This window comes from Panthera onca, chromosome D4, assembly GCF_046562875.1.
Source record: "Panthera onca isolate mPanOnc1 chromosome D4, mPanOnc1 haplotype 2, whole genome shotgun sequence".
NCBI lineage: Eukaryota > Metazoa > Chordata > Mammalia > Carnivora > Felidae > Panthera > Panthera onca.
Window position 1 is genome coordinate 91,271,104 of NC_138351.1, and position 17,388 is coordinate 91,288,491.

Sequence of the window (17,388 nt, forward strand, 5' to 3'; positions counted from 1 at the left end):
TGTCTGTTTGGAATCTGCCATCGTAAAAGTTAAAAAGAAAAAGGACAGAGTTTGAGACTCACCCTCAATGCATGCGCCTAGGCTCTCAGCAGCCATCAAGGGAGGGCAACAGTCTTCAGACCCCAGGTCATGGCAGTGACACATGGCCAGCCCCGCCGTCTTCCATGTTTATCTATCACTCGCCCCAGGCCCACAGGCACTCCCAGCGTCCTTAACATCAAAAGAGGCTGGGGGCCTCACTTTGGGGGCCACGGCAGTGGGCGGCTGGGAAACCAAGTCATACTGTGCACATGGGGCTCATGGCAGCCCAGTGACCTTGGGTGGGTAAAGACCAAGGTTATAACCCCTGCCCTTGGGGGGTCTGCTGGGAGAAACAGAGCACTGTAGAAAGCGGGGGGGGGGGGGGGTGTTAGAATCGGGGCCCTCCTTTCATCCCGCTCACAGCTCACCCCACCTCCTGCAGTCCCAGCTTCCCAACCTTTCCCTGGGGAGTGCACCTGCCCTTCCCCGGGGGTCACAAGCAGCTCCGAGAACAACCGTATGCTGTTCAGACCTTTCCACCGCCAGGATGCTCCCCGCAGAGGAAGCTTACAAGACAGGCAGAGAACTGGCAGTCAGGGGCTGGAGGCAGGCCACATCGGCCCACACGTGTGTTTTGTTTGGCTTGCAAAGTATTTTTACATTTTTGAGCCAACAGTAAAAGGTCAGGTGATTTCATATGAAAATCCGCAGTTCTGGCTTCTCCCGTAACTTCAGACAATCTGGCCGCATGGGGTCTGTGTTCCTGGGCAACGGGAGGCTGGGTGGGGGCTGGCGGGCAGCTGTCCCCTTTGGGCAGGCCCTGTGCTTGTAGGTTTGCCACAGACCCCACCGGGCCTTCCATCGCTCCCTGGCTTGGAGAACCCCTGGACAGCCAGCCGCCCCCAGTTGAAGGGAGAGGGGTCCAGAGGCCAAATCTCTGGGGCACTTTTTCCTTCCCGCTGGTCTTGACCCTTCAAAAGTGCCCCCGCTGCCCTCGGGGCAAGCCAGGCTCACACAGGACCACTTCGGTCCCCGGCGCCTCAAGCCATCCCCTGCCGGCCGCCTGGCCCTGCTTCCTACCCACTGCCCACCCCTTGCCCTCCCTGTACACGGAAGGGGATTCATCAGTGCTGCTCCAGTGGTCATTCAAATCGAGACCCGGCCCTGCCTCTGCACAGGGTCTCGGGGAACGGGGTTGGGGCCTAGCTGCTGCTCTGGGGAGGTCTCGGCGCGAGAATTGGGCTCCAGGCCACGTCCAGGCGGCCACGCAGGCCTTGCCCGTCACCGCCTCCAACGTGGGCTCAGCCAAGGCCACAGAGGGCGCTGGTGGCCTAGTGAGAAATAGCAGCCAGGTACCCAGACTTGGGCCGGCCCTCAGTGGAAAAGGACCTTTCACCTCTTTCTGAGCAGGTGACCACCTGTGTTTTGCGGTCTATATTTAGAGCCTGAGGAGGACACGAAGAGGGTGTAGCCTGGCCAGGCTCCTGGGTCATTTCCCGACATCAACGTCACCATTCCTGGCCTGCCTGCCTCCCAGGTCGGCCCTCTGTGGGCAGGTGAGCACGCACCTTGGCAGGAGGTGACGCACCTTGGCAGGAGGTGATGCACCTGGGCTAAGAGCGTAGGCTTAGCCCCACCTCCTCCGTCACTGGGTTCCTGGGAACCTCCAGGGGCCTCCTTCTCGTCCTCCAAGTCCTTCTCCTCCTCCTCAGGGGGAGGGGGTTTCCCACAGGCTGGAGGCCGAGCTCCGGGTTGGTCAGGAGGCGGAAAATGAAGCATCCAAACCTCCCGGAGACCATCCTGGGCGGAGGGGTGTGATATCACTGTCACCCCCAATCTCTGACCTCACAGGGCGTTACCGTCCCGGGGCAACTAGAACAAAATACATCATCGCCTGGAGCCACGGAAACGGCCCAGGAGGGGCAGGCCGAGGGTTCCAGACCAGCCTGGAGCTTGCTGTGGGGCCTCCCCGGCCTCCCCAGGAAGTGGGCTCTCACCGCCCCTGACACTGACTCCCAGGGTGTCGGGGGGAGGTCACTCAGAGGAGCACAGGGCAGCCGGCTCACCCTGATAAACAGCACCCACACCGGTGGGAGCCAGGGGCCACTCTGATAACGGTCCCCCACTCCTGGAGAGTTTGGGGCCCACCACCCCAGGGGTCGCTGACCCCTGACACTTCTGAAGGCCACCCAGCCACCCTGCGACGGCTGGAGGTGAAGGGAGGAAGGAGGAAGAGGCAGAAAGAGACACAAGTAGATGGAAATGCACACGGAGACCGCAGGGGAGGCCGAAACACAGAGAATCACGGAGAGGGGAGCCCTGGGAAAGGAAACGGAGTCGGAGGCCGGGTCCTGACCCTCGCAGAGCCCGCGCACACATGGCCGAGGGGGAGCCCCGTAGGTCTGGGAGACTCTTGAGATCTGGAGCCTAGAGTTGTGCTCGTCCCTGCTCTGCACCTTCCCGGCCTCAGTTTCTCCATCAGTAGGATGGGGTGATAATAATAACGCCACCACCGGGCTCTCAGGAGAGCGGATGATAAAACAATGCCCAGGAGCCCTTGGTAATCTGAGAAGCACGACAGGAACAGGAGACGCTGGACGCCACAGCTCCCCGGCAGCGGCCGCCCAGGCAGGGGGCGGGGACAGGCCGGCCCGGGGGGGCGCACACGGCTACCGCCGAGTGCGCCCCCTCCTCTCAGACACGGATGGCGACGCCTGCTGGCTTCCGGCCAGACTCCTTCAACCAGTTCTGAGGGAGGGGCGGCGGGCCCTGGCCGTGACCCACCCGGCCTCCCGGCAGCGGCCCCGGTTGCCCCGGAGACTCACCTCGGTGGCTGGTGCTGGCACAGATGCTGGCCAAGGTGCGGGGCTTCGGAGCGTGGCGCGGCGGGCGATGGCCCAGCGCCTGGCAGTCACCACAGAGACACAGGCAAAGAACACCCAGCCCTTCCGCACCCTGGGCGCAGCGGGCCTGGCTTCCCGGGCCATGGCGGCACGGGAGCCAGGCAGGGGCTGGGCTCCCAAGGAGGCCCTCTGCCAGTCTGCCTGGATGCCTGGCTGCCCCGGTGGAGTCCAGCACCCGAGTGCCTAGGCCTGGTGTCACCTGCGTGGCTGTCATACCTGCTCCCATGATGGGCAGGGCCAGGAATTCCCGCTTGTCCCAGGCCGTGGGCCAGCCAAGGCTGTGTGAGCAGCTCCAGCCAGATCGGCCCCTCCTGGCTGGGCCCCGCCGTCCCCTCCAAAAACCACCCCAAGGCCCTATCCCCATTCCCCAGAGTTACAACAGTGGCAGGTATAAGTCACCGAGATCAAAACAGGGCTCAGCCAGCGGGGCCACCAGGCAGGTGTGAACCTGGCCAGGCGGCGTTGGAGGGAGCACAGGACATCCTCACTCAAAGCCACCGCCTCATTCCTGAAGCTTCCCTGCACCCTGCCCTCAAGCTCCTCGGCTGTGGCCCCCAGATATAAGACTTCACTTTAATGTTTATTTATTTTTGAGAGAGAAAAAGAGAGACAGCGTGAGCGGGGTGGGGGCAGAGAGAGAGGGAGACAGAATCCGAAACAGGCTCCAAGCTGTCAGCACAGAGCCCAACGCGCCGGGGCTCGAACTCAGGAACCACGAGATCATGACCTGAACCGAAGTCAGTCGCTCAACCAACTGAACCACCCAGGCGCTCCCTACAAGACTTCATTTTAAACTGCAAGACGAACCGAGGGTTGACAAGTATTTACTTTGCCAAGTAGCGTAAAAAAAAAAAAAATACCATCGTTCCAAAAAAGATGCCACCAAAAATAACTAGGAGACACCATCAGAAAAGAGGGCAGTTGTTAAACGAGTGCATTTGGCTTTAAGAAAAGCACACAACCCTGTGCCCACTTTTCTCATTTTGCTGCAAACCAGACATCGGAAAGCACTGAACGAGTCCAATACACCCATTTGACGAATGGGAAAACCGAGGCCCGGGGGGAGCAGGGGCTTGCCCGAAATCTCACAGGGAGAATTCAGGACTTGTGTCTGTCTGAAGCTCTGCAGAGTCCACAGATGCTCCTTCCATCAGTGCTCAGAGCCCAGATCCCCAAACCCAGAGGTCCCAGGGCAAAGAGAGAGGTTGAGAGGCGGGGCTGCTTCCTTACCCTGCAGGCCCCTGGCCGGATGGACGTCCTGCCCCTGGCTGCAAGGGGGCTGACAGGGGCTGGGAGCAGAGAGGGCGGCGCAGGGGCTCTGGAGCCGGTCTGCACGCACATCGGGTCCCTTGGCTGTGGTGGGGTGGCGGGGGCCCAGTATGCTGCCCTGACACAGAGCCACACCAGCACTCACTCTGCCTGAGTTTCACATCCTCTTCCGGTGGTTTTGTGGGGCGCAGGGGACCCGGCTGAGCAGGCTGCTCGAAGCCCAGGGGCTGAGACCTGGTTCCTGTCCCCGCCTAGCACTGCCTCCCTGTGGGACCTGCATGTTCCTCTTCCCTTTGAGCCTCAGTTTCCTGATCTGTCATGGATGTGGGGGTGGGAGGGGCAGACACAGAGGTTTTCACACTTGAACCCTCCCAACCCCTGCCCCCCTTGCACCTCTTGGCCTCGAATTCTCATTGCTGGGCTCCAGAGGAAAATTTCTTTCAGGCGCAAAAGAATCCCTGTGAGCACAAGTTAGGAATCCGTTGGGCCGCCTGGGTGGCTCAGTCGTTAACGTGTCCCGCTTCGGCTCGGGTCATGATCTCACGGTTGGTGAGTTTGAGCCTCACGTCGGGCTCCGTGCTGACAGCTCAGAGCCTGGAGCCTGCTTCCGATTCTGTGTCTCCCCTCTTCTCTCTGCCCCTCCCCTGCTTGCGCTCTGTCTCTCTCTCTCAAAAATAATAAACATTAAAAAAAAATAGGAATCCCTGGGGAGGTGGGCATCCAGGGGTGGGGGGCTGGGCGGGCATCGGAGAAACAGAGCTGGAAGTCCCAGGTGGAACCTGCCTCCCGTGCCACCCTCGTGCCCACCGTGACCTTTGAGAAACGGCACAGGCGACGGGGCTCTGAATCAGCCAGCGCTGAGACCCTGGGCCAGTGACTTAGCGTCACTTACTGCCTCAGTTTCCTCATCTGAGGATTTGGCAAGACCTCAGCAGGGGCCTGCTGGTGGCCGGCACCCAAGGTATGTGCATTCTGATCCTCTCCCACAGTCGTAAGCCTGCTCCCGTGCCGGGCTCGTAATAAACACCCAAGGGATGTTGGCGGGTGCCGTTGCCTGGCTCCCATCTCTGAGGGCCAGCTCCAAATGGCAATCTGGGGTCTGTCCAGTGCTAGCATGGGCCCCGGAACTGGATCCAAGTGGGTGACCCAGGAACGTCTGCTGTCTACAAGCAGCAAAGAGGCCCGGAGCGCTGGTGGAGGCGCCAGGCCCCCGGGAGTCAGTAGAGCTCCAGGGGGCAGACAGCCCTGGAGTGCGCAGGCTGTTCAGAACCTCGGCCGCTCAGCCCCCCGTGCTGCCTGGCTGTGGGACCTCGGGCGTTGCCTGATGCAGCCTGGCTGTCCTCCATGCATCCCGGCGAGCTCTCCTGAGCCTTTGGGGGCCTTAGCTGAACTGAGGGGGTGGGGAGTGCCTTTCCCGAGACCCGGCCTCCTCATCCCGGTGCTGTGGAAGGAGTCAGTGGAAGGGAAAGTGCTTCCGACTGGGCGAACGTGTTTGGGGGTGGGGGAGAGCTTCAAGAGGCCCTTGGAGGAAGTGGGGGTGGGTGGTGGGAACCATGGGGGTACAGGCTGCCCCTTAGGTGCATCTGTGTGTCAATGCCTCTGATTCCAGGAGCATTTACCGAGCCCTTCCCAGGTACCAGGCCCCTTGCAAGGCACCACGTCTCCCTTCCGTAGTTCCTCAGTGTCACGCAAGGGTCCCCGTGATCTTCTCCAGCGACCCCCCCCCGGACATCTTGGGCTACTGCCTTTGGAGCCAGGCCGCCAGGACAGGGCTCACCGGGAAGGCCCAGGCTGGGGAGACCAGCTGCAGGCAAGAAAAAAACGGGAGCCCCGGGAAGGCGGGGCAGGGGAGGGGAGGGGCAGGGTGCATCCACCCCTCCTCCCACCCGGGAGGGGGAGAGCAGAGGCGCCTTTGTTCCCTGCCAGTCTGGTGTCACCACATGGTGCGCCATATCACTGTCACTGCCTGGAACGAAAGACCCGCTGCGGAGGGCCAGGGCTCTGGGGGCTGGGGACAGTTAGGGGCACTTCACCTGCACCCCCACCCCTTTGCCACCTTCGGGGGCTGGGCCTCCTGAGGACTGAGGCGCACGCACACAAGCATTTCCTATGCACGCCCACTGTGCACGGAGCTCTGCGTGAACTCGGCCCCCGGGGACACTCACGCCAGCCCTGAGATGCTTCGCCCAGGACCCGAGGTCACGTGACCTGCCAACAGTCCTGCGCTCTGCCCACCACACCAGATGGCTCTGGGTTGACGCACCTGGCCGGCCACACACAAGCCCAGACGCAGCAAAACCCCACTCCCGAGCACACATGCGTGCACAGACGCGCCAAAGCTCCCCGCCACCCAGACCTAAGCCCTTTGGCAGGGGAGGGACTCCTGGGTGGGCCCCTGCTACATCCCACATCTGGGGGGGTTCCTCTCACGCTTTGCGGGCTCCTGGGGGGCGGGCCCTGGTGGGTGCAAAGCACATTGTTTATAAACATGTGTGGCTGTCGCTAGGAGCTGTGACTCAGAGCCCGAGCGAGCCGTGACTCTTCTCGAAGCTGTTTACTCGGCACAACATCCTGTCCAGGAAGCAGATAGGAGAGGCCTGGCTGGCTTTGGCTCCTCTTTCGGCAGCCTCCTGACCTGACTCGGGGTCCTGCTGGGGGCGCGGGACAGCCCAGTTCCCCTCCCCCTCATCTCCAGGAACCTGCAGCCCCATCATCACACGGTCACTGCCAAATTGCTAGGTCAGAGCCATTGCCAGACTGCTAGGTCAGGTGACGCTGCGGCCTTGCGTGTGAGGGACCAGCCTTCGGAGCCAGGAACAGGGCTCAGAACCAGGGTGCATCTCCTCTGGCTTCCCCTCCCTCTTCAGCTCTGAGAGAGGCCCCTGGCCCGGGACACTGCAAACGCTGCCGCCCTGCAGCCAAAGGCAAAAGCTTGCCTGCACTTAGAAGCCTTGGAGGCCGGAGAGGCTCCTGATGCCTCCTGGGCACCCAGGGCCCAGCCCGGCTCCGCCTTTGTCCCTCCTCACTCCTCTCTGGGGACAAAGGACTTTTCCACGCAGCATCTGTGAAACAGACGCAGCCGCAGTGATCATCTCTGCCGTAAAACTAAGATCAAGGCCCAGAGAGGGCAAACAACTTGCCCAAGGATGCACAGTGGGTCACTACCAAGGCCAGGTACATACCCTGGCCTGTCTGGCCCCCAAGGCAGCTCAATCTCCTCCACTCTGGGCCGGGTCAAAGACCACACGTGGGGCCGCCGGGTCCCTGTCAGCAGGTAGGTGGTCTGTTCCCTGTATGAGGCCCAGCTCGGGATCCTGACTTCAATTTCCCCCGCCCCTCTGCCCCCCAGCCCAGTGTATAAGCTGGACTCAATGACCCGCCGCCCTAGATGTTTCTACTATTCACTGATGCGCCGCTGTGGATATGACATGTCCCCATATGTGAAGCAGATTTACAGGTGGGCTCAGGGACAGAAGCTTGGAGACCCATCAGATTCAAAGTCACACGGCAGTCTGGCTTTGAGGCTGATACTATTCTCCTGGTGCCCTTCTGTGAGCAGAGGACCCCCCTCCTTTATAGAAAGGCTGAGAAGGGCCAGAGGAAGGCCGTGGACGCAAATGGGGCAGCCCTTTCCTCTGCTCCAGGCTGGGGAGACCTGGGGACCCCCTGCCACGGTGGGGCAGAGCTGGGAGGCAGAAAGGCGAGGAGGGGCTCGTTACTTTGGCAGCCGAGGCTCAGCCCCGCCCCACGCAGAACAGTAACCGGCGGTAGGGAGGTAGGTCGGTGGACCTCTCCAGCTGCTGACTCACCCGCCCAGGACTCCCCTGTGCTGGCTGCCTGCCTGCCTGCCGGCCCTTTATACCGGCCCACTGAGTCACCCAGGTTGCCGAGAAGCTGAGGATCTGAGAATCCGGGCCCTGCCCCAGCTGCTGCTGCTGGCTTCGTGCCTGGCAGGCTCCAGCCCCGCCAAGGGGACCACAAGACCCCCTCTCACGGCAGCCGAGACCCCTCTGGGCCTGCTCCTTGTGCCCGTCTTGCCAACGAGCCCAACGTCTAACTTTAAGGATCAGAGTGGCAGCTACGAGCTGGGGGCCCTGGGTAGACGGAATCCAGGTTCAAACCCGCAGCCTGTCACTTGCTGAGACTTGTCCGGCCCTACACAAGGAGACGGCTTCTGTCTCCAACGGATGGGGGCACTTGGCAAGAGGGCCTGGCATAGGCCCCGTGGTCAAGAAAACATTACCCCAAGGTGGCCCGGGACGTGCCAAGTCAGGGACAACTGATACTTCATAAGATGCCACAGAAAGTCCTCCTAGCAGAGTCCAGCTGCCGTAAAAATCTCCAAACAAGTTCACTCCACCCCACGTCCCCGAGGACCAGCAGTAGTTTCGAGGACATCATCGCAGACCCGCCCTGGGGAGTCTACAGGGCACCTGCCAGGGAGGGACCAGGCCATGTGCAAGTGCCCAAAACACACGAGGGAACCAAACGGGTCAAAGTCACCTTCTGGTCGGGGGTACGAGAAGTAAACTACGGCGTTGGGGGGGTGGGTGTGCTGGAGAAGCAAAACCAGAAGAGGGTTAAGAGGGGTGGAGCGTCACCGCAGCCTTCGATACGGTGGGGGAGCCAGGAAGTACCCTGTGGGGGAAGACTCACAGAACAATTCATCCACTGTGGGGTGGCTTCATACCCCCTCTCCCACCCGGCCCCCGGGCTCCCAGCTCTTCATACCCAAGTGCCCAGAAGGACGCCTGGGCCGTGGTGCTTTCTCGTAACTGCCAACAGGTAGGTGGGTGGCCATGCCACTCACGTATGCACACGCCACCCCTCGGCGTCCCACGTGTTTTCAGCCCTTCCCTCTTTTTAACACTGGAAGGGGCGTAAGCCCTGGGAAGGGCAGGGACTCTGTTCCCCCTGACATACCGATGCCTAGGGCAGCTCCAGGCGCACGGTGGGCTCTCAACAAACGCCTGGATGGTCCACCCAGTCTCTCCAGTCTCAAGTTCCTGGACTCGAAAAATCTTCAGGGTTCGGGGCCAGAGGGTTCCTCGTGGGGAGACCGCCAGAAAAGCTTCCTGGAGGAGCCAGCAGAGCTGGAGAGGAGCCCGAGGGATGTCAAAGAGCACAGGAAGGGCAAGGCCCTCTCTGCCAGCCTGCCATGACAGCGCCTTCCGGAGAGCGAGGCTGGAGGCGAGCCAGGCTTTCTGGGAAGCAGGAGCCAGGAGGTTCCCAGAAGCCAGCCTGCCGTGGGGTGTCAGGGCGGGGAGGCAGGCAGTCGGCTCAGCTCTGATTCAACCTGGGGTTTTTTTCTCCTTCCGCAATTCCTGGGGAATGGGTCTCTGCTGATCGGGTAAGTAGAGGTTTGGCCTGCGCTAAGGAGCCTCTCCCTGAAGGACAGGCGGAGCCCACAGTCAGGCCGCTGTGCCCGGCAGGGCCTGGTCACTTGGGGCTTCAGGGCCAGGGGAGTTGGGACAAACGGGCCGTTGTGGTGAGGAGGGTGCCCGCCGTGCCAGGGACACTGTGTGCCCGGTGCCGCCACCCGCCTGCTGTCTGCATGCGGGGGCCCAGGGCCTGGGAAGCAGGGCTACCCTTTGAGAGGGGGGCCCCCTGAGCTGCCCTAGCCTCTGGAAGGGACCCGGGGCTCCAGCTGGCTGCCGGGAGGTGGGGGGGCTGGTGCCTTTCCCACAGTCTTTCGGCAAGGAAGTTTCCCCAGGTGTGGAGGGGGCAGGAGAGGATGGGGGCAATGCCTTGGGTTCCCAGGGCCTTGGGGCTGACAGCTTCAGAGACACAGCCTGTGTCCCAGCCTCCTCCTGCCACCCACGGTCCCTCTGCCAGGCCCAGGACTTGGCTCCTTCCTTGGTTTCTCCTCCTTGGCGAGGTTCCAGGGCCTCTCCTCCCTGCCTCCACCTGCTCGTACATGGGATATGTGCTGAGCTCTGCAAGGCACCGGGTGGACCCCCCCTGCCGGGCACCCGCCAAGAGCGGTGCAGATCTCCGGCCGCCAGCAGGCAACAGAGCGGCTCTGTGCGCCGGGCACAGGGCTGAGTACTTTAAAGCCACCCAGCCTTGTAAGCTTTTGTACATTTATTAACCCCTTTAACAGATGAGGCACGTGGGGCGCCTGGTGGCTCAGTCGGTTAAGCGTCCGACTCTTGATTTCAGCTCAGGTCATGGTCTCAAAGTTGGTGAGACCGAGCCCTGTATCGGGCTCTGCGCTGGCAGCACCGAGCCTGCTTGGGATTCTCTCCCCCGTTCCTCTCTGTCTCTCAAAATAAACTTAAAAACAAACAAACAAACAAACAAAAACCGTGAGAAACCGACACTGAGAAGTTGAGGGGGTAGGAACACCCGGGGTTCCTCGTGGTCAAGACGGGGGGGGGGGGGGGGGCTGGCGCCTTGAAAATCCAAGATGCAAACACGCGCGCGCGCGGATGCACAAATACACGCGTGAACTCGTGCCGCACACGCACCCCCGTAACTAGCCGTGTTTCCACACGAGCCCCCTCACACACGTGCTCACTCAGCTGCCGCTGGGCTTGTCGTGCACACTGGGGGCCCACGATGAGGCACGTGGATACAGATGCACTCAAATGTGCCGGCACCCAAAGGCATGGGGCTCCTCCCAAGTCACGTGCACCCACGCTCCCATGCGCAGGTGCAGGACCGCAGGTCAACCCCAGAAGCCCCGGAGGTACCTCCAGCCCCCCCGCGCATCTGCCAGACAGTGACGGCCACCGGCGTCCCCAGACCCTGAGCGTGCGCCCTCGGGTCCCACCCCGCGCCTGCTTCTGGCTTGGGGAGAAGGAAAGGAGCCCCGTGTGCTGCACAAGGGTCTCCCGGCCCCACGTGGCTGCGAAGAAGATTCCTTGACATAGTGGAGAACCACTGTCCCCTGCTGCAGGGAGGGGGGCAGGCGGGGGCAGCTCAGCCTGTCCACACGGGGCACTGCCTGCCTACCTTTCTGCTCCCCTGTCTCGGGAGCCCACAGCTGTCACCTCTCAGGCCGCCCAGGGCCTCAGGCCAGGCGGACTGCCTCACCCTTTTCAACCCTATCAACTAGAGGGCCAAAGGGCACCCCCGGGCAACTTCCTGGTCAGCACACCCCGCGGGGGGGGGGGGGGGCGGGGACCTAGAACTCTGGCCTCAGGGAGGAAGGCGATCCAGGTGGGGCTCACCCTCTGGCCTGGGCAATCTACTCAACTTCTCTGGCCCCCACGCCATCTGCCTTCCTTGGAAGAGACCTTTCCTGTCACCTGCGGAGGGCTTACTGGTGCCAGTACCTGCTTCCCCAGGCACATTCACACACCTTGACATCCACAGGTGAGGCAGCCAAGGCACAGAGGAGTCAAGGAAAGTACCTGCCGGGGGGTCCAGCAAGCCCCAGCCAGGGCTCCCACCCGGCCTTCCCAGACTTCTCTCTCCCCGTTGACCTCCAGACAGACTTGACCTCGCGTGCTGAGAGCAGCGGACAGAGATAACCAGGGCTGGGCTCCTTATGCTCCCGCCTCGGCCCAGCCGCAGTGGCTGCGGCAAGAATCAGGCAGAGAGATTCAGTTCGGGTGGCGGCAGCCCCCAGGGCCCGCACACTCCGGTCCTCCCCACACACGCTCCCCCGCCCAGTTTTGACCCGCACGGTTACAGGGAAAGGAGCTCCTGGAAGGAAGGCCTGCGCCCGCTCGCCCAGATCTCAAGAAGGGAGGGGGGGGCGGGGCAGGTTTCTGGACTCAGCCCCTCACTGGCCCGGGCCACGCCCTCCCTACCCCAGCGCGGACCCACAGGGCAGGTGGGCACACTTGGAACCTCAGGCGGGGTCTTCCCCAAGGGAGCCCACTTGTGCCTTCCCCAAGGGAGCCCACTCCGGATCCCAACCTAGAAAAGGGGGGGAGAGCCCGAGGTGGAGCGCGCCCGCCTCAATCGTGGGGGCGGGGCAGCGCTCCGGCCTCTGGGCTCCCGCCACCTTGCGGCCCCTGCCCCTCCTCCCCCGGCAGCCCGCGGGGCTGGGGCTCACCTCGTCCGCCCGCACGCTCGGCGGGACCACCAGCATGAACGCGGGCAGGGGCCGCACCCCGCCTGGGGCCGAGGGCTGGAGCGCGCCGCCCGCGGTCGCCGGGCGCCCGGCTCGCAGCGTCCCGCCCCGCTCCGGGCACCGTCGTCGCCACCCGGGCCCGGGCCATTGTCTGCGCCGCCCTCGCCCCGCCCCCTCCTCCCGCCGCGCACGAGTGAGGGGCGGCGGGGCACAGCGGGCAGAGGCGCGGGAGCCACGGGAGCCGCCGCCCCCGCCCCCGCGCCGAAAGCGCGTGCCCGGCACTGGGCAGAGGAGGCCACCACGCCTCCTCCCAACGCCAGAGGTGGGCACGCCCCCTCCCCTTTGGGAGGCCAGGGAGGCTCAGAGGGTGGGATTATAGTCGAAGGTCACAGAATGAGTTGAATGGTCAAGGTCAGACTGGAATCCAGGCTCCCTGAGGGCACCCGGGACCCCTCACCAACGAGACCACCCATCACCGCCCTCCCCAGGGGGCACCTGGGCTTCACGATCTTCTCGGCTCCAAAATCTACGACCCACCCCAGGGCAGTCTGGCCCTCAGAGGCCCTCTCTCCTCCATCCCAAGGCATGGCAGGGGCTCCGGGGCTTTGCGCCCTCCCTGCTGGACACAGCCCCGGCCAGTGCGCTCACTGATAGGTACAGGGTCAGCACCCACGAGGGAAAGCAGCCCCTAACAGCCCGCAGGGCCAGACTTCCTTCCATTCCCATATTTTGCTCACAGCTGGAGGAAAAGCAAGGGGTTTGGTGCCCATTCTAGGACATTCAGTACCAAGCATTGTGCTGGGATATAGACACAGGTTCCATCTCCAAAGCCAATGGCCTTAACCGTGAGGCCGCCCGCCTCCCCCCAGCACCCTGATGGAATCAGGCCAGCAGATGAGCAAGCCCAGAGGCCCCTCACTGCCCCACCCCCAAAGCCCCAGTAGGTGACATGATTTACAGGGCAGTGTTCGTGCACTGAATGGTGAACACACAGGCACAGGGGAAGAAGGGGCCACAGATGGGGAAACTGAGGCTGGTGAGATGGGACCTGCCAAGGTCACAAAGCTAGTCTCAGCTGGCTCAGACCAGAACCACAGCTCCCTATTCCAGGGGCTCTACCCACCCCACCCTCCCAGCCACACCTCCCTGCCGCTGCACCACCCTGTCCCCAGGCCCAGGTCACTCGTGGCTGCAGTGGGTACAAAGTACAGGGCACCAAGCCCAGCTCCCCTTACTCTTGCTGGCGCCTGGCCCCATCTACGGTGCTCTCTGACCCTACATTTTCTGACGTTGTGCCATCAACTGTCACTCAGGTATCCAGGAAATAGCCTCTGTTGCTAGGGGACCGGCCTGATACAGGGTGGAGCTACGGGGAGGGAGGAACAGACCAGGGTTTCCCTCTGGAAGGATCCAGGGTGGGGGCTGCTGGGCGGGGGCGGGGCGGACCAGACTCCACTGCTAGCGTCTACACACAGGCCATCGGAAAGCCCCAGCCCTGAGCCTTCCTGCAGGCAAGTATTTTGGGGGCCTGTAGTTGCCAAGCAACCCCTCTAGGTTACCATGGGAACTCTCCCTCCTTCTGGGGCTTGTCATTTTTAGGGGGATGCCCTCTCTTTTCCACCTCCTCACCCTGGCTTGGCCGCCCTGGAGGGAGATATCCAGGCTCCCTAAGCTCATTCCCCAGCCCCCACGGAGACACAGCCGGCAGTGACCCTAAGTGAAGAATCTGAGCATCAAACACCCAGAACTCCGAGAAAATGCAGAGCCCAGAGCCCAGAGCCCAAGGCCTTCATTAGAGCGAGGGGAGGGGGCGTGGGGGCTGAGGAGGAGGAAGGGGCTCATTAACTCTGTTTATGTCTCCACTCCCACTGTTAACCATCACCTTGGGGCCTGCCCAGCCCAGACTTCGGAAGCTTATTGTAATTGCAAGGAATTTGGTCCCAGCACCTACGCCCAGCCCCTCCCGGGCGTGTCTGCACGCAGGGACACGTCCCCACCAGCCCTGCCACTACCTAGTCGGGGAGCCCGTTCACCTTCCAGTGCCTTAGTTTCCCCTGCTGTAAATGAAGATGGCAGTGGTACCTATCTTGTGGATATAATGAGACAGTGCAGGCCAAGGCCAGGGCCAGGGCGGCGGGGGGAGGGGGATGTGTGTGTGGAGAGGTGGGGGGGTGGCACTATAGGCCACATCCATACCACCCGGCAGCAGTGTGGGACGGTCCGGGGGTTATTCTGCAGAGCACAGTCCAATGGCTGGTGTGCAGGTCCCCGGGGTCCCAATGCCTTCTCCCAGGATCTGCGGTCGGTCCTACACCCCTTTTCCTGTATTTCTTCTCTACGGTCTCATCCTCCCAGAGTGAAGCCCAGGCACGATGCTCAGAGGCCCTTGGGTAAGTACCTCTTGTAGAAATCAGCGAATGACCCACTGTCGAGGGCTGGCGACTTGAGCCTTGTGGGACCCAGAAGTGCTCAGGGGGCCACAGTAAGAAATGGCCTCTCTTCTGGGGCCAGGCCACCCTGGGCACTTTGCTTCATTTCACTGATGCCCCTAGGAGCCTACTCGCCCGTGGGGAGTCCAGGGCCCCTGTTCCTCAGCCCCAGATGGCCCTCTCCGGTTTGTATGAGGACCGGGCAGAACCCCAGCAGGTGAGCAGTGGGGGGACCCTTTGGGAAGGGTCTCTGGGGACAGGGACCCCTCAATCTCGACAGCCCACCCATCCAGACGGCTGCCTTCTGCGTGCTCCTCAGACACAGCCGCCCTGCCCTTCGGTAACGGTAACGGGGGAGCTGCCCAGAAACCACAGAGCGTAATCATAGCTGCAGGGCCCTTGAAAAATGGCTGAGAAGGGCCGGCTCAACTTGCAGGTGTAGGAGGAAATGCAGACTCTTGACCTCGGAAGGCCTGTTCCTGCTAGGTTCCCTGGCCTCCTGTCCAAGGTGTCACCGGCTCACCATCCCGTGGCCCCACCTTGTTTGATTTTGATGGCACGTGTCACCCCTGAAATGACGGTGCTTCTGGTGTTTACACTTGAGTGTTGTCTCCTCGCAACTGAGAGGTGAGATCTTTGCTCTAGCGCCACTCCAAGCCTCCGAGCCCTGCGAGGGCGGCAGTAAGGAGGTCACAGCGCCACCTGCTGTTGGTGACAGCACACCCTCAGGCTCCCCTCACACCCACAAACTGGGGGCAGAGTCCCCCAGACCTCCGCAGACACCAACTGTGCCCCCTATCCCCGTGGGCACCTGGGTACCTGACCTTCGGAGGGGGAGGGAGAACCACTCCAACGCCCCTCGTTGTGGGTTGAACTGTGTCCCCAAGAAGCTAGGCTGAAGTCCTAACCCAGCACCTGTGCGCAAACCTTACTTGGAAAGAGGGTCTTTGCCTATGTCATCAAGTTAAGACGAGGGCACGCTGGATCTGGGTGGGCCCTAATCAAACGACCGGTGTCCTTACATGAGCAGGGGATAACCGGACACAGACACGCAGAGAAGGCCGTGTGAAATGGACGCAGAGTTCGGAGCAATGCATCCCTGGGTCGAGGAACACTACAGCTTGCTGCAGCCACCAGAAGCTGGAAGAGGTAGGAAGGATCCCCTCCTAGAGTTTTCAGACAGAGCACGGAACTGCCGACTCAAAGTCCTGCTGATTCTGGACTTCTGGCCTTCAGAACTGACAGAGAATACATTTCTGTTCTTTTGAGCCACCCAGCTTGTGCTCCTTTGTGACAGTGGCAACAAAAAATGAATATAACCCCTCCCCCAGGAGCATCTCCCACCGCTGCTCCCCTAGCCAAGTGCAGGCAAGCCAGTGTCCCAGGCAGAGCCCCAGGAACCTGATGGCAATGCAGGAGGCGACCTAGGCAGCGAGGACAGAGTGCATGTGAGCACACAATAGACAGAGGCCCCAATTATCACCCTCATCTTCAGCCTCCCTGCCTTGAATCAATCCTGACCACAGGACACTTCCTTCTGGAATATCTCTCTGCCCACACCCGTTGCCCAGATGAATCTTGCCAAGAGCATGTGCAAGGTCGCAGTCTTGGAGGCAGACCCTGCCCCTGTCAAGCCTCAGCTGAGGCTGCAGCCCTGGCCTCCTGGGTGACCGTGGGGCTGAGGCTCCCAGCCGAGCCGAGCCGGGAGACTGGTACAGAAAGTGTGAGGTGGTCCAAGTAAGGTGAATGTGTCCCCCAGCACAGACAACAGTCCATCCTCCAGGCTGGGGCCCGGGCCCGCCCTCCTCCCTCCCGAGCTCTCTCCGGCCACACTGGCTCCTCCTCAGCTCCTCTCCAGACAAACCCTCTGTGCAGCTTTGCTCGTCCCCGCAGCACACTGCTTGCAGATGTGTGTGGGACTGGCTCCTCTTGTCCTTCTGGGTCCCAGCATCAGAGCCACCCTGGAGGCCTGTGAGACCCCCCCCACCCAGGGGCCCCTGGCCGCCCTCTTTCACCCTGCTTCATTTCCCGACAGTGTTGGTCTTTCCTTTCACACAGATTCACTCTTGTGCTTTGACCCACCTCCCCCTCTGGGCTGTGAGCTCCTGGAGGGCTGGGACCTCACTGGACCTTTGCCTCCGGCCCCTGGGCCCAACACAGCCCCTGCTCAGGGTGAGAGGTACAGGGGCTGAATGCGTCCAGAGAGAATCTCAGAGTCCCTACCTGCCTCTGAGCAGCTCACGCTGTGGACATACAGACTAATAATAAGAGGTACATGTTGGGTTGGGGGCAGGGGACGCCCAGCATGACCCCTGAGCGTCCCTTCCCGCTCCAGAGGCTTCGCTGAGCTCAGTGGACACAGCCTGCCCCCTGGTGGTCAGCACCGGCATGACAGCCCCAGGCAGGGAAACCAGAAAACAAAACACACACCTTTGTTTGGGTGTAGTCAAGGCAGCAGCCCTCCCTGGCCCTAGGGGGGCACAGGGGCAGGACATGCGGGCTCCAGGGGCAATGTGAGGACTTCAGAAGCCTCCCTTGGCCCCTGTTCCACCTCTCCCGTCCCGGTGCCCCGTTCACTCCTAAGGCTTCCTCACCCCAGCCAGGGCACTGCCTTTGGAAGCCCTTCCTAATGAGGCCCCAGGGCTCCGACAAGGAGGGTCTTGACCTCGGTCCTCACACCAGGGTCCATGCTCGGCCACGTGCTGCCCATCCAGGTCCTCGGTCCTCCAAGCCCCCAGGC

General features: G+C 62.1%; 1 protein-coding gene across 1 annotated transcript in view; it reads right to left on the reverse strand.

The window, feature by feature from the left end:
• The window catches only part of RALGDS (ral guanine nucleotide dissociation stimulator), a 33,105-nt gene extending 28,706 nt beyond the window's left edge, over positions 1 to 4,399 (reverse strand). The window contains exon 1 of the mRNA XM_078436298.2: positions 4,155 to 4,399. Within this exon, the coding sequence (XP_078292424.1) occupies positions 4,155 to 4,265 (111 nt within the window). The 5' untranslated portion in view covers positions 4,266 to 4,399. The remainder of the gene's footprint in view (positions 1 to 4,154) is intronic.
• Positions 4,400 to 17,388: the final 12,989 nt, after the last annotated feature.